Source organism: Ambystoma mexicanum, chromosome 6p (genome assembly GCF_040938575.1).
Source record: "Ambystoma mexicanum isolate Mex_15411 chromosome 6p, UKY_AmexF1_1, whole genome shotgun sequence".
NCBI classification, from domain to species: Eukaryota; Metazoa; Chordata; class Amphibia; order Caudata; family Ambystomatidae; genus Ambystoma; species Ambystoma mexicanum.
In genome coordinates this window covers 576935863-576958828 of record NC_090935.1, presented here as the reverse complement: position 1 = coordinate 576958828, position 22966 = coordinate 576935863, and the positions used below count along the sequence as shown (strand labels likewise).

General features: G+C 44.2%; 1 protein-coding gene across 3 annotated transcripts in view; it reads right to left on the bottom strand.

Moving 5' to 3' along the window:
• Positions 1 to 17907, bottom strand: part of CDK7 (cyclin dependent kinase 7) — a 633476-nt gene extending 615569 nt beyond the window's left edge. For all 3 annotated transcript variants that reach the window (XM_069627397.1, XM_069627399.1, XM_069627398.1), the window contains exon 1: positions 17711 to 17907. In XM_069627397.1, the coding sequence (XP_069483498.1) occupies positions 17711 to 17770 (60 nt within the window). In that variant the 5' untranslated portion in view covers positions 17771 to 17907. The remainder of the gene's footprint in view (positions 1 to 17710) is intronic.
• Between the last annotated feature and the right edge of the window lie 5059 nt (positions 17908 to 22966).

Here is a 22966-nt window from a genome sequence, read left to right as displayed (position 1 = left end):
GGTTATTTTTTCCAAAGTTACTTTTGACAGGGGCCGTCATTCAGAATTAGACCCGGTTTTGCTAAAACACAATGACTTCTCCTGGGCCTGGCAGGACCTTTTCAATCATAGCAGTTTCATAGTAAATGGATGGATTTAGCATCAAAGCAGCTTTTACAAAGAGTGTAAAGGGTTTCATTTTGAAAGGAAATTTTGGGGTTTTCAGCAAAGCAATGCTGCCCATTTACTTAATTCCATGTATACGTTTCAGAGGCACACTGGCACGCTCCTGCAGTGTGTCCCCTTGTTTCACCCCACCTGAAATTTGTGTGGCAGGGTGATCCAGCCATTTTGTTTTGGTAAAAACGCAATTTTGAGGTCATGGCGCGCACAGGAGCCTGCGCAGCCAGGTTGCATTTTTCTTGCGCAAATGCAGCTCAGTGCTGTGGGGCAATGCATTGAGTGGGTCAATATATCCCAAAAAGCCCACATTTGGGTCAGCTGTAAATGTCCTATAACCTAAGGAGTGGTAGTGGGGGACCCAGTGCCATTTAGAAGCGCGATTTGAGGGCGCCAGAGATCCACAATACGCAAGGCCAAGGGGCCCAGGATCCCAGTATGTCTACATGTTATCCACAAACTCATGCTCAGAATGAGGGGTCAGTAGACTGGGAGACAAATCATGCATCGCATCTGGTAACATCCAGTCCTCGTCCCTCGACTACCTTAATGAGTAATATAGTGTGGTATAGCCTTGATTAGACCCTTTCAACCTCTTCCATCAAAAAAAATGATATTGAAAGGTATAATAACTAAAAGAGACAGTGACAGTGCAATATGTGACAGGCTTGGTTGGGAGCCCATGAACACTGAGATAGCGAGTGGGGCTGAGGACGGGGAGACAATGGCATCCTCCCTGGAGAAGAGGAATGAAAGGGACGTTCCAGAGGCCGCAATTATTCGATCTGTAGCCCAGGAATTCATTTCTCCTATCTGTGAACTGAATGAGAAAGAAGCAATAAATGAGCAACTAAACATCAACGGAACGGCCCGAGACTCCTTCAGAATCCACACTTTCGGCACTGAGTTTTGTATTAAATGCTCTAGTGCGTGTGTTTGAACTCAAGTCAGAGGTTCAATCCCATTCTGTGACGCTACTGGAATTAACCAAGGAGGTGGCAGTCAGCAATCATAAGTCTAAATGGTCTTATAGACGCCTGCGTCGTGAAAAATATATTGCATTTGAGGGATGAGTCTAAGCAATATATATCAATGGGGAAGGATATTAAGGCACATTTAGTTAAATTTGACTTGGACCTGGTCTCATTAAAATCGGAAGCCAACTGTATGGGGAATGCACTGACGGAATTGATAGAAGCCAAATCGGGAGTGGTCTACTGAATTCATTCCATTAGATGACACTCCACTCTCTCAATCAACATTGGAAGAATTAGATTGGTGCAATTGGGTGATGTTGTTCCGACCAAATCCCAAGCATAAATCTATGAATGAACCAAGGGCAGATTCAAGGAGAGGCCAATGAGCCAATAAATGTCAAAGAAAAGTACACAGAAGAAGAGGCCCAATTGATTGAGGAGGGAGAATCCTTTGACAAATCAATTCCCCATTCAATACCATAAAACGAGGTACCGGTTAAGAGTGGCAACATGAAGAAACAGCAGGAAAAAAAGGATAAAACAGAAAAAGCAACGCAAAAGAATGTCCCAGATTTGGACATATCGATGTCGATGACTCAGCCCCAAGAAACCAAGAACATGAAACAAGGAAATCAAAGGCAGTTGGGAAAAAACAATTCTTTAAGGCTTTGGATAAAATTGTGGATAATGCAACCACCGAGAACAATAATCAGAACCAGGGAAATGGAAAAGCAAAGAATTCCATTAGAGAAACAGAAGATGCTACAGGAACTCCGGTCTCTGTCCATGACCCAAAGAACCAACAAGGTTAGTGTGGGATTACAAACAGACGATTTTAAAGAACAGCCCAAGAAACCACTCAGAGCTTCTCCTATATTTTTTTTTTTTTTTTTTTTTTTAAAACAACCAAAACTGTCTGGTGCCCCTAAAGGAGAGAAGGTTAACCAATGAGGGCTACTAAACAAAGAAACTGCCCCTATACCCAACCAGAATGGTCAAATTCAGGTTCCCAACAATAACCCAGGGAATTCCCACTCCTCACTTGTTCCTCAATCCATACCTACTAATCTCAAACCTACTAATCCCAAGGGAGATACAAAGGAAGGGACTGAAGCACAACAAGTGGCCCAAGTCTCTGTGGAAACATCTCTGAATCCATTCGCAATCCCAAGACTCTGGCTCAAAAGAGCACTCCCTATTTAAGTTCAGATCTATTTTGTCCTCAACTAAACAAATACCTGATCTATAGCTTATCCCAACACAGGACATCGATGAAATTAGTCTCCCTTATAATCAAGCTGCACGGGTGGTGGAGGTGGTTATGAAGTCTCAATTGGGAAGTTAAAGCCCTAATGAATGCAGCAGCGGAACTAACTAAAGTTGGCCTCGACGTCTGCCCCACAATGCTGACGATGGACGGCGAGCTGGCGTTAGATCAGGGTTTCATTTCACCTGGGGTGGTGGGCCCTATTCAAGCAGGAGTCTCACAGAGGGGCAGAATATCTGTGAATGAAAGAAGGCGGTGAAGGACCCAAAAAATAAGGGATCTTCTTCCAGGCATTATCACAGAGGTTTTTCAGAAGCTGTCTGTGGCTAATGACTTAGGGGTGGTCAGTTGGAATACACATGGCTCGAGTTCATTCAGGGGGGAAAAATATGATGACTTACATCTTTGGGGAACATGACGTCATTCTCTTACAAGAGACATGGCTCCCGACACCGTTGCAACTAGAGGCTTTACATCATTCTAAAAGGGGCCACAGAAACTGTCCATGGGAAGACCGTCAGGTGGAATGTGGACAATGATACGGAACTCATGCACATTTCTCATATAACAACTGCCAACAAGTAGGCAGGGGATTCTTGCAACAAGGGGGACCCTTCTACCAGAGTTCAACTCTTTTTTGAAGACCCCATGGGTCATAGTAAGTTTAAACTGGAGCCCCGCCCATTCCAACTTGCCTGATTTTCTAGACGACTTGTCCGATCTCTTGTTATACCTCTCCATAAATCATCCTGAAGATAATATTTTGTTGGCGGGTGACTTAAATGCTGATTGAGGATGGGTCCCATTGTTTGAGGATGGGTCCCTGTGAAATCCTGAGGGGCATTTCCCCTAGAAATGGTCGGCGGTGGTCAAATGTTTTGGATGATTGGATTCTTAAGATAGCAAACGTTCAATTGAGGGAGATATCCCGACTGCCAAAACCTGGAGGAGTAGTGGGAAATCGTCCACTACCGACTACTTTATAATGCTATATGCTAATTGTAAAGATCTTAAAATTGTGGACAGAGGGTCTAGTGACCATATCCCTCTCTCGTTAACATTTGAGATTAAAAAAAATAAACACATCATGAGCAAGGGACATACGAGACCTCATTATTAGTAAATCATAGTAGAAATCAGGTTCTCAGATTTAGGCAACAAGTTGTTCCCCTAAATAACAAACTGGATATTCAAATGAAAAGCTTTTGAGAATAATCTGACCCAATCATCAATTTCTCCAAGCTCATTTGTGAAATCTCTTTGGGACATTGATAAACTCATGAACAAACAGGTTTGGGAACCTCCTAAACATCAGCATAGATACGAAAAAGAAAAATGTATTCAAGAGATACGCAAATTACAATGAGAATGTGGCGCGTATGAGGTGATAGTTGGAGAAATAAAAATTCACTCTGAAAAACAAGTATCGAAATTGGTCTAAATTTCGAAAGGGCTGAGAGACTCGATGTAGATGCCCAAGGCATGCTGAGGGCAGTCACCGAGTCCAATTCTAGAAATTTCTGGAATTTAATTAATAGATCTACACGTACTATAACAAGCTCTCAATCCAATTGCATCAATGAATCGGTTTGGATTCAACATTTTGAAACTACATTTTAAGAAACAAATCCAATCATCCTTCAATTGGAAAGAAGTCAGAGGTGGGAGCGAACGATGGACAAACAGCAGATCGAGGACTTCATTTGTAGCTCTTCTAAATCAAGAGCACCTGGACCAAATGGTCTGACAAATTAAATCCTACGTAAATCAGGTGGTCTATGGTCTTCAATTCGGTTTTCTCTTTTCAATAATATCTTAAGTACTCGTAAGATTCCTCCATCTTGTAGCACAGAATTGATTATCCCAATTTTTTTAAAAAGGGCGAGAGGTCCAGCCCCGCCAATTACAGACCAATAGCATTGATGGATGTGGAAAGCAAAATATTTACTAGGCTGGTCCTTAAAGATCTAGAGTATTGGGTGGATCAAGCCAATATAATACCAAATTATCACACAGGCTCCCGCAAGGGTCTTTCCACATTCTTAAATGGCACAGTACTGAAGATTCTACCAAGTAGCAATTCTAAACATAAATGTCTGTATGGGGCGTGGATGGATCCCGCTTGTGCATTTGATACCATCAATAGGGACAGGTTATGGTGTAAACTGAGAAACTGGAGCATACCCTAGAGGGACTATTAGCCATACCTATACATCTACACGAATCAACCTATATTCAAGTGCGGTTGAATTTAGAGGGAGATCTTTGCACTAAAATTCTGACAAAGAAAGGTGTAAGACAGGGGTTCATAGTTGCTCCATGTCTTTTCAGCACGTTTATGCGCGACCTGTGGAATTATCTGATCAGCATAGCATTTGTACCTCCACTGATGGGTGATCAACAGATCTGTGGATTGGGCTATGCGGATGACGTTGTACTGTTGGATTGTACGGAACCGGCTTGCAGAGATTATCACATTTGCCAATTATGCCACAGAAAATGACCTGTTTTAGTGGGATTAATCGGTTGTTATGGCTCTAAAATCAGCCAAGGGAGGTGTCTCGAAAATAATTCAGGGGGAGCCTCGATGACAAACTGCCAATAGTGAAGGAAACAAAATATCTGGGTTTCCAAATTAGATCTAAACCATCAATCCTAGCGACCGGGATCTATCTTAGTGAAAAAATTAGACAATTGGCAAGTCAAATGAAATAATGCATAAATATTGTAAATTCTCTCTTGCTCCGTTGCTAAAATTTTATCAAGGTAAGGTTGTCCCAGTTCTAATGTACGGGATTGAATTGGTATCCATAAATTGTAAAAAAAAAAAAAAAATAAAAAAAAAAAAAATTCAATTGGACTCGACTTGAGGGTGGATTGTGGAAACAAGTTCTTAACCTACATGTCAAGGTTACGTTAGGAATTGGGCATCCAATCCCTAGGCTCTCCGGCTGAATGGAAAATATTTGCTTTATACAGGCTTATCTCAGTCCCAAAAAATAAAATCTTTATATGAAGATGTAAAGAGTCAGTTGGAATCAAATATTAACTCCTTCCTATATGAATTAAAACACAAGGTTTTGACCCAACTCACAATTTGTAATTCATCAGAAAGGGAACTAATCAATAATCCTGTAAAAGTTAGTAAAAAGGTGGTTGAGCAAAACTGGGTTGCCACAAGACCGTTGTTTGTGGACAAGAAATGTTTTGACTGTATGTTGCCTCTTGATAGACCTTTGGGTCATCTTCCTCTGTACTTGGTAAGGCTTCCGAACAACCGCTGGCGGACTAACTTTTTGAGATTCAGAATGAACTTGGTGGTGACCAAAGATACGCTTAGGATTAGAAACAAAGGCACGAAAAGTGACGGCTTCTGTGATCAGTGCGATCTTTGGTTAAAATAAAACGTCAGAAACCTGTTGATGATCTGCCTTGGCACCATCGATTTGAAAATCAAGTACTTCTCTCATTTTGTCCATAATACCCTTTGGTTGTCATCTGACAAATTCTGGTTACGTCTTTGGGAATGAGACTTTTGTCACTGGAAGTGCTGAGACTTTTAAAAGAGATGCAATTGCTGAATAAAACCTGAATGGTCATTGAGTCTCAATGCTTGGTGGGGGTTTTGATTATGAGATACAGAGACTCTTATAACGGTAACTGAACAAATTTGTTTTGGAGCGGTTGATAGAATGAGAAAAGCAACTTGGGCGATTCTTTTTTTCTCTTTTCTTTATCTCTTTGCTTTTATCCATTTCATTTTTTATGGATGTACTGCGTTAAGTATTTCAATCAGGGGATACACCCTGGTCTCAGCCAAGTATGCAGCACACAGCTGAAATGCTTATTTTATTATGATTATAGGTTCAATATTCTGAGTGATATACCACTCATATCACATCCCTCATGCAAATACCCCGGGTGTCAAAAGCCTCTTTCTTTCTCACCTTTTTCTCCTTGCTTGTGTTCTTCCGGGATGAGGTTTCTTTCTTTTTCGTCGACCGTGACTTGTACAGGCTGGAACGCAAGTCCTCGGGTTCCAGCGTGGAAGCCGGCTGCCAAGCCGGTATCGTTTGATTTCCAGGAACAAGTGTCAATGAATCCAGGAAGGAAGGTAAGGATTGGAAGGGTGAGGGTTCCAGGAACAAAGAAGGAAGATAGAATATACGACAACGCAGAGAGCGAACTCGAACAACGTCTAGTAACTCATAGGGGTAGAGTTGAGACGCGCGGAGCCGCGGTGGCGTGCCAGTTTTCTAGGAAGCTGGCGACTGCACGCAAAGGCTAGACTGCAACAGTTCAGACTTGTCGGCCATCTTGGATGAGTTGCAGTGTTTATGCCGCGGTGCATCATGGACCACGAAGTCCAGAAGGGTCGAATCCGGTTACTCATGACACTGGGTCACAATGGACCAGGAATCGGTCTGGTTAGTAAAAGGTAATATGTATTTATTTAAAATTCAAATCAAACATTTTTTAATAGGGAGCAGCAATAACCAATGTGGTGACAATAACAGATAAACCCTTAATCCTCCCTCGGTAACCGGACTAAGTCCGCCAGGGCGGGCACAGAGGTGCTGGGGTTGGTTCCGTGGATCAACTCTAGAGTCTGGAGCAAAGACGAATGTCTGATGCGACTTGGGAAGTCCCTTTGTCCTGAGTATTCAAAGCCTCCAAGCTAGCAATTAGCCTTTCCTGTGCCAGCAGTTTTATGAGGTGTAACCCTTTCTCAGGGCTAGCACTGGCAGAGCACGTTTTTTTTAATATAGTTTAGCAACTCAGCTTGGGTTTTAGCTTGGATTTTCACCTTTTAAATCTTGACTTTAAAACTATAGAATTAAAACAGTTTATAGGTGTATTTCTAACAGTAACAAATCCTTTTACATTTCTAAGTAATCAAGCCTTTACAAAACAATATACTTTCAAATAGGCGATTTTCCCGTTTCAGTCAGGAAAAAGCACATTTAACTTAGTTCTTTAAATTCGGTTTTCATCTGCAATAAACATACACTTTGTGCAGCTCTAGCTCTTTCCTTGAGTGCTGGAGTTCTTTGCAGCATGGATACATGTATCAGGCCTCTGTTAGAGTCTTTCTCTGGACAGCGGATGCTTGATACTGTTGCAAAGAAAGAGCCGCGTTTCCCCATGTAAAATGAAAACACAGTCCCTGTTGCTTTTCCAAAGATACTTTTGACAGGAGCTGTCATTCAAACAAGACCTGGTTGCTCTGAGACACATTGATGATCCTGGGCATTGAAGGGTCCATTTTAATCACAGTGGTTCATAAGAAATGAATGGAGTTAGCGCCAAATAGCACTTTGAAGGTTGAAAAAGTGACATTTCAAACATCATTTTGGGTTTTCAGAAATGTAATGCTGCCTCTTTCCTTTCACTCCATGTTACATGTTGCAGAGCACACTGGCATACTCCTGCAGCGAGTACTCTGTTCCACCCCACCTGAAATGTGTGGGGCAGGGCGGTGCAGCCATTTTGTGTTTGTTGAAAAGACGCAGCTTTAGGGGTCTTGTCACGCACAGGTGTCAGCGCGGCCATTTGTGCTGTTTCTTGCGCCAATGCAGCAATGTGATGCAGTATAGCAAAGCTGAGTGGGTCAAAATATCCCACAATTGAGATTAATGGTTTATGGTATTAATTTGTAATGTGCGTTTTGTCGTTTGTGGAAAAGTCAAATTTTGACTATGTCACAATAATAAAAACAATTTAAAAAAGAAAGGGGCCAGAGCTTGGGAAGGGAACCCCGAGAGGCCTAACCAAGTTGGAGATGTATGTTTTGTAGCATTGAAAGGATTGAAGCTTGGAGAAGGGAACCGAGAGGAACTTCAAAACAAACTGCAAGGTTTGAAATTGAGGGGAGCTGGGAGCTATTTAGCTCCTGCCTATAGCCTAGAAGAGCCTGGTTTGCTTTAAACTAACAATTACCAGGAGCTACCTTTGGCTCCCCAGGCCAACTGATACCGAGCAAACAACTATTTGAATATAACTCTCTGCATTTGGGACAATCTAAAATGAAACTTTAGGACACATCTGTACGACATTTAAAGCATAAGGGGTCACAATTAATGGATACAATTATGCATTTGCATTTTATGTGGAAGTTAGATTTGCATAACACTATGTACTAGCCCTTGTTCTCTAGTGGTAGCTCCTGGTGGCTGGTTCCCGTTGGATACCCAGGAGCTGCTTGAATCTCCAGCTTATCCAATCCTAATGTCGAGCCCTGGAATTGTGTTATATTTATTTTGTGGTGTTGGAACTTGAACACGTTGAAGGTTGGGGGAAGGGAACCTCAAGAAACCCAAAGACAATCAAGGTATTTGAGTGTACGGCAAGGGCTTTGTGGAGAAGGTTTTATGAACAGCTCTGTTTTGAATGAACACATTTTTGCGAAACTGACCAACCTACACCTTGTGAGATGACCACCTGAAGCCAACCTTGGTTTCCCATTTTCTGTTGAAACACTATCTTTTTCTTTAAAGAGACTTCCTAACACATTTTGTCAAATAGTGAGGGCAAGCATAGGTTTAGACACAATTTTTACTTTGGACTTCAAGAATTTGACAGCCCTGCCAAACATCATTTAAGGGAACCATCATTTTATTAGTGTTAGGGCCAGTTAGGCATTACACCAACCCAGGAACTTTAGTAAAAAAAAGGTTTTGAAACTTAAATCTTTCAGTCTCTGTCTCTCTTGATACCATACCAGTCTCACAGAAAGCATAGAAAACCTCAGTTCTATTCAGCAAACCTGAGTGTTCAATCAAACCAAACATGTTTGCTTTATTGATCACTGTGTTGCTTCAGTTTTCACAGTTTGAAGCATTCACTGGATGTCTCTGGGGCTGGTGTAGTGGTTCTCAGACCCGCAGGTAGACTTGACTGGATGCTGCCATGGGCCAAATGGATATCGGAGGGCAGGAAACTGCACCCTCCAGGGCAAACACTATCCTGGCAGTCAATCTAACGATACTGATCATTCATATGTCACAGACAATGCCATCTGGCATTTTCTGTCAGGGTTCAGTTGTCTGGATCGGCGAAGGGGTCACAGCCAAGAAGCTCGGGTCAAAGCATATGGAGAGCTTGTGACATGGCTGATACTACCAGTTCAAGGGAAAAGAGCATCCCGCTGGCAACTATGGTATGCCCTTCACGCACACTGGCAATGCTTTGCCTGAAAAGGAAGTCTTTGGCAGATGAAAGAGCTTCCTCACAGTTAGTTTTGGGTTCTTTGCCTGCTATGGGATCGTCCCCAATTTTCACTCCAATTGACAGAGTATATGGTTGCAGACCTCCGGAATAAATAGCAATCTTGTTAGCTGACTACCAATCACTGGGGAGGCTCCACATTCAAGCACACCCAGGTATCTTCACAAGCTTCCACTCCGATTTGAATAACAGGAATTAATTCAGACACCATTTAGCTATCAAACCTCAAACAGGGTATCTTTGGTGCATCCGAAACCATGAGAATAGTGGGTCGTTCAGGGGTGCATACAGGATTCCCATCCCTGATGCGGGCTTGAATGAGGAATCACTAGGGTAATGCCAGCTAACCAATGAGGACAAAATGCAAACATGTAGGAGCCTCTCGCCATAGGACTTTTAACCTTGCATTACAAGATATAGATAAAAATTGAACATTACCTGAATTCAAATAAATGAGTTAAAACCCATGGTTAGGTACCTCAGAGACCTTAATTTGTAGATGACTGAATGCCAAGCACAAATAGATATAATATTGGTGGGGTTATGTTCGTTGAATGACAGAACCAAGACGGATAGGGCAAGGAATTGTACTTCTTCTCCACCTAGAGTTACTGTTCTGATTAGAGTTGACGACTAGCAAATGGTCATATGTGAAGAATATTAAACAGAAGAACAAGTTACTTACCCCTGGTAACGTTCTTTCGACTGGATGTTCCTCCCACGCATTCCTCATCTTTGATGCAATATGTTCCAGCGTCAGCTGCTTCGGAAACTATTTTTCGTCAGAGGGCGCCATGCATCGATGCAGTCGACTCAATGTCCCCAGAGGGCCTACGTCTCAAGGATGATGTCATCGAAAGCATAAATAGCACTCGCAAAGCCCGTTGGCATCAGTTCTGTTTTTCTTACAGTAGAAACTACCGCATAACCACAGGTTTGACTGTAATAAGCTTTGAATGAGCAAAAGCTGTAATCGCATGGGAATTTCTACTGCGAGGTAGGCTGGGAGGGCGATGAGGAATATGTGGGAGGATTATCCAGTAGAAAGAACATTACATGGGGTAAGTAACTTGTTCTTCGAATGGATTGTGTCCTCCCACATATTCCTCATCTTTGATAGACTCCCAAAGCAGTGTTTGTATAGGTGAGGTGGGGGGGGTGTAAGAATTTAGCTATTAATGGTTTCCATTAACCGAATGGAGGACATCCTTTCCAAAGCTTCCATCCTGACCAAGGGAAGACTCAAAGCAGTTATGCTTCATGAACGTGTGTATGGTAGACCACGTAGATGCCTCACAAATATTTTTGATTGGGACACCCCTTTGCAGAGCCGCAGAAGTAGTCAGGCCCCTGGTGGAATGGGCCCTCAAGCCTTCTTGGGGATCCTTGCCCGCCAGCTTGTAGCATTCTGAAATTGCCAGAATGATCCATCTAGATAAGGTCTGCTTTGTCATAGCCTGACCCAGTTTGTGACCTGTATAACCTATAAAAAGCTGATCATCAATACGAAGTTTGGATAATCTAGACGCTTGGAGCTCTACGTGGATCCAATCTGTGTAATCTCTCCTCCTCTTTGCCAGGATGCGGTGGAGGACAGAAAGTGGGCAATACAATTTTCTGTCCTAAATAAAATATTAAATGATGAAGGTTTAATCCTCAGAACCAGCCTATCCTCATGGAAAATAGTAAAGGGTGGCTTGGATGATAGTGTCTACAATTCACTCACTCCACGGGCGTAAATTAATGCTACCAAGAGAATGGTTTTAAATATTGGCAAACTTAACCTATATGAATGCAGAGGTTCAAAGGGTGCACACATAAGACTTTTTAATAGCAGATTAAGGGCCAACCTGGAACCTGAAAAGGAGATGGGGGAACACATTGGCGAGTCCCTTTAGAAATTGTGTTACCAGTGGGATCTTGAAATATGAAGATTGCTCTGATGAGCGCTTAAAGACAGATAAGGGCTATTGCGGCCAAATAGCCCTGAATTGTTCCAACCTGGAGCCCCAGATTGGCTAGGTATAGTAGAAAAGGTAACACTTCTGGTGTTTTGCATAGTAAAGGGTCTATATGCTTGTCCTTGCACCAGCTGCAGAATTTGTTCCAACGGCAACGGTACAAGGACTTTGTTGCTGGTCTTCTGGCCAAAAGCAAAATCTACATTACGTCATCCAGGAGGTCACAATACTTGTATCTCAGCCTCTCATAAACCGTGTGTGAAGGCCGAGTGTCTTGACCTCTGGATGGAGAGCCCAACTCTCCTCACGCGAGAGAAGGTCATCTCTTTGTGGACGCATTGGAGGGCAGATGAACATGTGCCGATGGTCTGGGTACCACGTCCTCCTGGCTCTATCCGGGGCAATTAGGATTATGTGTTTCCCAAACTTTCTCAACCTCCTGATCACACGAGGAACGACGAGGACTGCAGGAAACGCTTAGATATTCCCAGTCCACCACAAACGCATCTCCTAGAGCTTCTCTTGCAGAAAATTCCATGGAGCAGTATAGTTCGCACTTCTGGTTGACACTGGTCGTGAACAAATCCACTTGCAGGGTTTCCCAAATGGTGAAGATCTCTTGAAGGACTTCCTGAGCTAGTTTTCACTCATGGGAGACTGTGCTCTGCCTGCTCAGAGCGTCCGCCGTTGTGTTTTGCTCTACGGCTAGGTGAACTCCTGACAGAGAGATTCCTTCTTGTATTGCCCAGAACCAGAGCTGCATTGCTTCTCCGCACAGTGGTAGTGGACCCTACGCCTCCTCTCTTGTTGAAGTAGTACATGGTCACTGTGTTGTCCGTCATTATCAGGACATTCTTTCCCCGTACAGAGGGCAGAAAGGCGTTCAGTGCTAGTCTGATCGCCCTCAGCTCTAAAAGGTTGATGTGTAGTTTGGACTCCGATGGAGACCAATGACCGCCGATTGTCAGTTTGTTGGGGTGGGCTCCCCACGCTGAGAGTGAGGCATCCGTCACTACAGTTATATCCGGCCATGGTTGCCAAAAAGATCGTCCCTTGAGAATGATGTTCTCGCAAGCCCACCAAATTAGGTCTTGAGCAACTCTGCTCGAACTTGCAGAACATCCAACATGTTCCCTGAAAATTGGGACCTCTGAGTTCTGAGAGCCCATTGAAGGGATCTCATTCTAATCGGGCCTGTGGCACCAGGAAAATGCAGGACGCCATGAGACCCGAGCAACCTCAAAAAAATATATATAATTGAAGGCCGGAGGATGTTGGGCATTCTGGAATTTTACTACCATCTGCTGAATGTGTGAGCACTCACCTCGGGAGGCAAGGCGTTCCCCGAGGAAGCATCCAAGACTGCTCCGATGAACTGGAGTCTCTGGAATGTTATCATATGGGACTTCTTGAAATTGAGGGAGAAGCCCAGTCTGTGGAGGGAGTGGCAGGTCGTACTGAGATGTTCCGGAGCTTGCTCGGATGAACAAGCCCTGATCAACCATTCAACCAGGTAGGGGTAGACGTTAATCCCCCCTCTCCTGAGACTTTCTGCCACTACCCCCATCAACTTGGTGTAAACCCTTGGGCGGATGTCAGCCTGAATGGCAGAACTCGAAACTGATAATGAAAACTGCCAACCGCAAACCTCAGGTACTTTCTGTGCTTGAGATGGATTGGCACATGAAAGTAAGCATCCTGACAGTCCAATGATACCAACCAATCCAGTTGGAGAGCCTGAAGGATTTCAGAAAGGGTGACCATCTTGAACTTGTCCTTCCTGAGGGACTTGTTCAAGTTTCTTAAGTCCAAGATGGGTCCTTCTTGGGAATCAGAAAATAAGGGGAATACCAACCATTGTTCCTTTCCGCTACAGGTACCTGTTCTATTGCACCCCTCTTTAGCAGGGTTAAAATTTCCTGCACAAGGAGCAGATCTGGAATTTTGACAGAGCTGGTTCCCGGTGGATGATCCCGAGGTTTTAGGAAAAGAAAGCAGTAACCTTGAGCTACTGTTTCCAGTGCCCAAGCATCTGAAGTAATGCCCTGCCATTCGTTCAGATGCTGAGAGATTCTGCCTCCCACCGGGGTCTTGTGGCTCAAGGCCTCAAGAGTGGCTTAGACGCGGCTGCAGCAGCAGCTGAGAGTAAAGATGCAGCTGCTGATTTAGCACCCCTTGCTCGTCCACCGCGAGGGAATCTTCTTTGCCCCCTTTGTACAGCATGTCCTCTTGCTCTACCAACTGAGGAATAGAAGCAAAAAGAACGACCTCTCCAGGAAGATGAGCCTGAATAAGGTTGCTGAGGTTGCCGAATGGAGGCGCTAATTGACTTAGCCACCGCCTTGGTGGTCTGCAGCTTCTCCATACTCATCTGCCTTGCTGCTGAACAACCTCGAGCCGTCGAAGGGCAAGTTGAGCAGCCTGGCCTACACGGTGCAAACTCTGACTTTCTCAACCACGCAAATCTGCAAAGTACAGTGCTTGCAGCAATTGATCTGCCAATGCGGTCAGCAGTATCCAGTTCCGATCAGAGACACTTTCCATCGCCTCCTAGCAATCCTTAACTAAGTTCAGAAAGCCATCCCTTTCCTCGCCTTCTGGAATATGATCAGACGCCAAACTAGCAGTCCCACAGGGTGTAAGTAAACCTAGCAAGGGTACAGGTAACGTAAGTGGACTTCAGGGCCATACTCTGCCCGAGGTAAAAACCTTGCTACCCCATGCGTCCACTTTTTTATTGTCTCTAGCTGGGGGAACACCGTTACATGAGCGTACATCCAGCGCAGGAAGAATGCGACGTGGAGTATATCTGGTGTGCTGGCGCTTTGGACTGCGGCTTCCTCCAAGGTGCTGCAGCTTTACCGTGATCAGCGGCTGCCGTTAGGCTTGGTTTGCAGAGTGGGAAACGTCTGTCATGTTTGTGTTTAAGTTAATGGCTCCGCCGCCTGTGCTAGGATTTTTTCAGGTACTGTTGCTGTTTGCCTGGTGCGCCAGGAGTTTGTGGCGGCGCAATATCAAAGGGTGGTTGGTTCTGGTACCAACTGTAAAAGTAATTTGACAGCAATGTTCATCTCGCTTATTTTGTGTGGTTAAAGATGTGTCACCTATTTCATGTGGTTGAAGTGGTGGTGCGCTGTTTAGTTTTAGGCATCATGTGAGGCCTGTGAATTTTTGATGAACCATGTGTGTGGGCTATGGATGTCTCTGGTGGCAGAGTGTGGGACATGGGTGATCCTGTGACAGGATGCTTGGTATTTAGGATGTCAGGGTGTCCTTATTGAGAGGGTGCATACATCCCGTGGCCTCAGTCAGCATGTTAAGGCTAAGTTAGGAATTGTGCTGGCTTTCCTAATGAAGTATGTTTCCAGTATTGGTGGTGGCAAAAAGAGTTGGCATGTGTTTGAGACATGTGGTATGTCTTAGTGTTAGTGATGCCATGTGTGGTGGCAATTTAAAAGGCATGTGATGTGCCAAAAGAGTGTGGTGAGTTGTGTGGTGCCAAAATTGTATTTTGTGGATGGTCTGATGATTTTTGTTATGACCTACTGGATTTGAAGAACATTTTCAGTTATGTTCAACCTTGAACTCAACCTTACATTTCTTCCACAGGTACATACCAGGATGGACTCTGCAAGCTTAACATTTTGGGACTCTAGTGTGGTGCTGCTTAATTTTCGTTTACCATGTTTTAATGCTCAATTTGGTTTGTGGTGGGGGAATGTGGGTGGGTGATGGTGCAAGTGTGTGTGGAGCATGCGATTGCTCAGGTCTGGTGCCAATTGTGGTGCGAGTTTGGATGCCTGGTGGCGCAAGCGAGTGTGGAGCATGTGGTAGGTTGCTCAGGTCAGGTGCCAATTGTGGTGCGGGTTTGGATGCCTGGTTTTTTGTTGTGACAATTGGTGTGTGGGTTCTGTTTGCCCGACTCTGGTGGTGCAATGGCGTGCGGGAGCTCTATGCCCGGCTATTGTGGTGCCACATAGTGAGTGGGATTCAGATGCCCGAATTAGTGGTGCAAATTGTTGTGGGATGTGGATTCCTGGTGTTGTGTGCTTATTGGTGGTACGTGGATGCCGACAGTTTGGGTGGTGCGAGTTGTGGTTTGCTTCAGGCGGTCAGTGGGGTTTGGAACTCTGTTTTGTATTATGGGCACAACTAGCTGTTGGCAGACTATGAAGTAAGGATATAGGTATGATGTTTAGTTGGTGTTGGTTTTGCGCTGGATGGTGGGCTGGTTCCCTTGTGCAGGTTCCATAATAGGCCTGGTATGGTACTCTTGATAGTTCTGGAAATGGTATGGCTATTTGGTAGCTACTTTAAGGGTCTCTGGAGGGGAATAGCTGTATTGTTCGGAGCGGTTTGCTGGATAGGTGAATTTAGAAGGATAGTCTGTGGTCTTTTAGTGGTAACTGTTCCTTCTGTCTCTTTCGTAGTGTTTATATTGTTATTTAAGGAGGGGAAAAGATGTGTTGGGTTTTACCTTATCTGGTTGTATCTGATATGTGTGTCTGAGCTTAGAGTGTTGAGTATGGAGTGTTGGCTGTGTAGAATGTTATTATGTAAAACTGCTGTGATTCCAGGGAGTCCGTTGGGAACTGTAGCTTGAGAACAGGGTACCAGTGGATGCTTCTCTGGACTTCCTGGGCTCCCAGAACTTTCAAGGGTTATCGAACAGCTTGGGGTTCTTGGGTTCACTGGTGTGTGGGGAGGGACTTGGATCCCCTTACGGCACCTTCAGTAGAGATAGTAAACTTTTTGTCTGGATTGTTTGATCAGGACAAAGCTTTCCGAACCATCAATTTATATAGGTCAACCATCTCAGCAGGTCATACACCGACAAGTTACCAGTAGGTATTCATCCTCTTGCAGGTTGCTTTCTAAAAGGTGCAAAATTACTGAAGCCTGCGGCCCAAATACAGAGTTTTGCAGGATGTTAATCTTATTTTTAGCTTCTTTTTGTCTAACCAATTCCTGTCACTAAAACAGCTATCTGCAAAACTGACAATGTTGCTTTGCTTTCTCTCTTTAAGAGGGTTTCTGATGTTAAAGCTGTAGATATTAATAATAGGTCTTTCACGACATTTACAGTATTTCTTCATGTTATTACACACACATCAAGTGTGGTTCTTATATTATTACATACCCTGCTTTTCCTAATCAAGATGAACTTGCATTTAAAATAGCATGAACGAGCAACAGTCGGTCTTAAGGTCGCACACAAATTATTCATATCTTTTAAGAAACCGCTTGCACCAGTGTCCTCTCCTACCCTTGGCAGACTGGTCAGATCTTTAGCCAGAATTGATGTTTCTATATTTAGGGCCCATTCCTTCATAGGGGCCCTGGCATCAAAGACTAACCTGGCAGGGAGTTGCCTTCGTGAGATTTTACGGTCGGTTGATTGATTGATTGGTCGAGCGATTCCACTTTCACAGCGTTTTATTTTGAGCCTGTCCTGCATGTTTCACAGTCCAAGATTAATGAGGACTACATGAAACCACTGTTTTTACGTCTTGCGGTTTATTCAGAGCATGTATTCTGGCAAATTAGTGGACTTTCTGCACATGCTCTTATTTATAGACTGCTAATGTGGAGCAGATTCCCCTGGGTGACGTTACAGTTTGTCTAACTTGTGTTTTTTTCTCGTTTTCATTAATACGTATTCTTTTTTGCTGGCAGGACAGTAAAGGGGCTTAATGCACAATCTATGCCTCCGTTGTCTTTGTTAAAATTATGATTTTCCTACACAGCTTGCTAAGAAAATCGACATTATCATACAACTTTAAGTGAATGTGCTGATATGATAAAATGCCGTGTGCACAGATCACAAAGTTCTACTGATGCATGAACGCCAACATCCCCACTAGGGTGAAAAACGTATTATTTGCAAATAAATATTGACATTTAAAAAATGTTCATCCTGGGCTCCCACGCAAAAAAAATTAAAATACTGAATTGCCACCTACTTCATTGCAAACCAATCGCCTCCCTCCCCTGTACGTGCAATAATCAGTAATGTTTGTGATATGACCACCACCACCCTCGATAACTACACAAGCTTCTATTTGCCGAGACGCCTGTGCCCCCCATCGGCTCTGCAAAGTTAAAATCCCTGGTCTCACCTGACCCTCTCCAAGGAAGTCCAACTTTTCATAACGCCGGGCTCGCGATCTAGCATCCATAGCCCACAGATCTCCACCTTCAAATCAGCTGCTCGCAGACAGTGTAGCAACAGCACGCGCACAGCAACTTCCTGCCCGGCGTCCACACACGATTACTGTTGCTTCCGGGTCATAGGAAAAAGGAAAACGTGGGTGTGTAGGGGCACGGGACTGCTGCCGCACATTCTGCGCAGCAATTCAAAATTCGAATACTCAAAGCGAATAAGGCCCGAGCAAGAAACTCCGTGGGACGCCGCAAAAGACGGGTCGGTTATCCTAGTCTGTTTTCTTTGTCTTTAACGAGGCTGCCTAATGCGCAAGCGTAGGCTGACTTCAGTTAAAAGCTCCACGCGTTCCTTTCTATGGCAACAGCTGCATCCTGCCGTTTCGTTGGCAACGCAGATGCTGTTTCAGCCAGACTGCCTCAGTTACATCGTTGCCGAGAGGTCCCCCTCTCTTAGTATCAAGGGGCCTCGCTTACTGGCCGCATTCTTGTCCATGTTGGCAGAATACGCAGCATTAGACGATAGATGATACTAATTGAAGCTTGAATAACAAGGAAGCAGATACCAGAAGCAATCCAGCACAAACAAAGCATTAAAGAAACACGAATTTGGGTGCCAACTTTTGATTTTGGCTGCGGGCAAAACCACATTTCTTTTCCTCTACCGGTGCAGACATTTCCACAAGGAGAGACGTGAGGCTGCCGTGTACATCCACAGGACTAAATAGCACGTTTGACAGCACATTTAGCAGCAGACACTGGAAAAAAGCCACAGCATTTACAGGCAGGTCTAAACATAACATTGCAGCAATATTCGCCTAATCTGCTGAGCTGTCTTTGCAGCATTCTGCTTTAGGATGCCCCACTTCTCACGCTCGCCCAGCTTTGGCCTGTCCCCCACCCGCCTTCCAGTCAAGGTTGAGGTGGCAATGAGGCGGCCTTCCTACTTTGAAATTAGCACCACTTGTTAATTTTGCAAGATGCATGCTAACACTTAATTGCAAGAAGAGGAGCCCGAAGTCCCGCAAGCCTGGCGTCATTTAAAAGAGCATGTCACTGAAACCAGATTTTTTTCTATTGGTTCAGAATCTACACCGGGGAGCGAAGGGGGGCAAAACGGCACTCTTGCGCATGTTGTACAAGAAGAACGGGGGGCAAGTTCCCAATTTGCCCCTATGTACTCGACGCCTATGCCAATAGATATAGCTTTTAACGTAGGCAGGTGAATTGCACCAGCAATTCTTTACATAGGAATAAATACCACAGCATTTTCAATGTTTGCCTGCCCAGAAGGACAAACAATGACAGTCCCCTTCGGAGTGGCGGGGCAGGGGGTTGTCCAATAACTGCCCAGTCCATCTGTATTTTTATATATCATGTTATACTTGTGTCCATTGCTTGGAACAGTCAAGCGGCATAAGGGTAATGAAGTAATAACGTAACGTTAGTGCTTAAGTTGGTTTACGAACCTCAAAATTGTGACATTTGTTTGGGTTGTTCGGCTGTGTGTGTGGTTAAATACGTTTCCACAGAACTCCATATATAGTTACATTTGACAAACGAGAGTGGTTCCTGGCACACTGTTTTTTCCAATTTGTGGGTCTGACAGAATTCCACTAATCCCTATGGGATAGAGTGTCTTGGTTTTTCCATTGGAAGGTGATAGGTTGTGTCCGTGATAGAATGTGCAACCTTCGTCCAGAATCCTGACAAGGCTGGGCAGAACAACAGCATATGCTCTAATGAGTCTACCAACCTAGGATCTTTGCTCCTCCGCCAGCATGCTTTTTCGTATATCTGTTCCCATCAGAGGGGGTTTAAGTTGATGAATAGATTTTGCTCCCATTTCAACTTTGTTGTTGAGAAGTTTTTTTGTGGTTTATCCTTGAAGATCCTTTTTTGTAGAGTGTGCAGGCCTTGTACAGTTTTCTTTTCAAGATGGTATCTCTTGATTCTTTTATGTATGTTATTTATTTAACCTCAATCTGTAATTACATTAGCTAATTTCAGGTAGTTCCCAAACTCATAGGAAGGTAGTCCAAATATGAGTTGTAATTCAACAAAAGTAAGGGGATATTCTGTTTCAAATGTCGGTGTATATAGAACATTTTCCTCCCTATCCAAGGAGTACATTGTAATGTTTTTCCTTTTTGATAGTTATCCTGTGGGTGAGCCAGATTGAGTATTATAGAGTATATTTTGACCAGGACATTTTATGAACTGGTTGAATATTTTGGAGGAGGCCACAAGTGTCGCATGACCAGTGTAATTCTGCTGGTTTCTCATAGAGTCTGCAGTCTAATGGAAACCGGGGTGAAAGGGCTTCTCCAGCTCTACTCATCTTGTTCTTTCTCCATGATCTAATGAGGGTTGATATGTGACTTGATTGATTTGGGCTAGAATAATGGTGTGGTGATATGCTAGGAAGATGGAGAATTTGACCCCTCCTTGAGCTTTGTCCACGTGGAGTTTAGTAAATGAGATTTTTGAGGGTTCCCCTTTCCTTAGAAATTTCATGGGAACAAATGCTATTTCCTTGTAGAATGTGTTGTTAAAGGGTATAGGGTCATTGCTGGGGGGTATTATTATTATTGGTGAAATCATCACTTTGATTGTATAAAGTCTGCCCCACCAGGTCAGATGAAGGGACGGGTGGATTTCTCTTTTCCTTTTATTTTCTGCATTATGGAAGATTGAGTTTTCAAAATGGTTGAGTCAATGTTTGGAGTACATTAAATTCCCAATTTTTTTTTTTTTTTATTTATTAAATTTATATAGCGCGCAGGCAGCCCAGGGGCATTGTGGCACTGTTACTTGCAAGGAAGACTTAGTTACAATGTGAGCAGGTTGTGCCTTGGGTTACAGTAAGGCAGTGACCTGTGATCAGATATATCGCATAATACATCATACAATACAATTATGAGGGCTAGGCCATGTAATTGTTCGATGAACAGGGTCGTTTTCAGGGTTTTCCGAAAGGCGGTCAGTGAAGGTTCAGAGCGCAGGGAGCTAGGGAGGGTGTTCCAGTGTACGGCAGCGAGGTATGGGAAACTGGAGCCCCCTGCTCTGGTCCTTTTTACCCTGGGTACTGAGAGCATGCTGGCATAGGGTGATCTAGTGGGTCTTGTGGAGGAGACCAGGTGGATCCTCTGCGAAAGGTACATTGGGGCGGCAAGATGGACACATTTGTGGGTGATGCTTAGAGACTTGAATAGGATCCTCTCCTTTATGGGGAGCCAGTGGGAAGCTTTTCTGGCAGCGGTGATGTGCTCTCTCTTGGCAATGCCTTGTGCAGCGCGTAGGGCACTGTTCTGTATTACTTGGAGCTTCTCAAGATTTTTTTTGGAGGTCCCAAGGAAAAGAATATTGCAGTAATCAAGTCGCGAGCCGGTTATGGCCCTGGCTATGTTAGTGCAGGTGTCTTTTGACAGATAAGGTCTGATTGCGTTAAGGAGTTTTGCATGGTAAGCGGCCGAGGAGGCAATGGCGTTTACTTGTCTGGTCATGGATAGATTGGAGTCTAAGTAGACGCCTAGTGTTTTTACCGTGTCAAGTACTGGGATCGTGATTGAGTCAATGGTGAAATGGCTGAACTGAGCGTCAAGTTTCTTGATGGTGTCAGGGGAGCCTACGAGTAGGAGCTCAGTTTTGTCGGAGTTAAGGCAGAGGCCGTTGATAGCCATCCACATTTGAATTGTGTTGTAGATGTTGTTGAGGGTAGCAGAGTCCGTGTCATAGTCGCCTGTCAATTATTTAATGTGTTCTCTTTTCCAGCATAGGTTCAAGTCAGCAATGCCGCCCTTGATACCTGTCATTGATAGCGGTATGAGTTCAGTTTTTTCTTTATTCAGTTTATATCCAGAGACTGTCGCAAAGTTCTTGAGATGGACCATCACACAACGCACTGTGTTGCTAGGATAAGAGAAAAAAAAGACATTGTCGGCATAGGCCACTAAATTCAACTGACGGTTTTGAATTTGGATCACAGGGTTACTCTTGTCACTCTTAATGGACTCCAACAGGGGTTCAAGTGCTAGGATATAGAGGACGGATTATAGAGGGCATCCTTTTCTGGTTCCTCTAATTAGGTGAGAAGATGAGTAGTTGACCAAAATTGAAGCCTGGGGTGTGTACCTGTGTTGAGTTCTTATGTTCTTCCACTCTGTGTCCCCTGTACTGTGTTTATAAGTATGGGTATGTGTAAGGAGGGTGGTACTCCAACCATGCTTCTCCTCAGACAATGGGACTCCATTCCCTCCAAGGCCGGGCCAACCCCCTGAGAACTAAACCTGTTCCCAGCCCAGGCAACAGCTGCCCGCTTTAATGTGTGTAATCTGCAGCCTCTGGCTGGCCCTTTCATCTCTTCCTGAGAACGTCCTCCCCTCCCCCTTTCCATCTCTTGTCCCTGCCTGTGTTTGCCCACTTGTCAGACACCCCGTGCAAGGCATAAAATAAGCAGTGTCGCATAGCAATTTGCTATGCAATTCTGTAGGTTTGCTAATTAAATGGACACTTGTGTAGCAAAGTTAGCTTTTATGAAATCACTGCTCACACTGAATTCCTCTTTGGCTCTCAAGGCTCTAGCCACCCTCTGCAAGTTTAAATGGAGATTGAGTGCAATAGTAATAATCTCCTTCACTCTAAAGTGCCAAGGGCATGTGTGGGAGTGCAAGCCAATATTTGGCTTCTTTTTCAAACAATTGAAAACCAGAAGTAATCGGGATGGTACTTTTATTAAGCTAACTGTATCCTCTTTGGCAAAGACCCGTATGTGTAAGTCAATTAAAAACAGTTCCCGCGTTGGCGGAAGTGCTTGGCTTAAGTGTATTGGCTGTCTCGCTGTCCGGGACCTGTTTCCCTCTCCTGCTGACTTGGAGCCTCCTTCCCTGCCGCGATACGAATGTGGATGTTGAGAAACATTCTGCAATTGGCTACATTGAGTGGAATCCCACCCCCAAGCCCGCCTTCCGCATTACAAAATACTCTTGCACGCGCATGAGCCTTGGCGGAAGTGCTTGGTTTAAGTGTATTGGCTGTCTCGCTGTTCGGGACCTGTTTCCTTCTCCTGCTGAGTCAGAGCCTCCTTCCCTGCCGCGATACGAATGTGGATGTTGAGAAACATTCTGCAATTGGCTACATTGGTAGGCTGCCTCTTGGGATAAGGACTGGAACTGGACTTTTTGCAAAGTCAATTGTACTTTAAGGACTGGTGC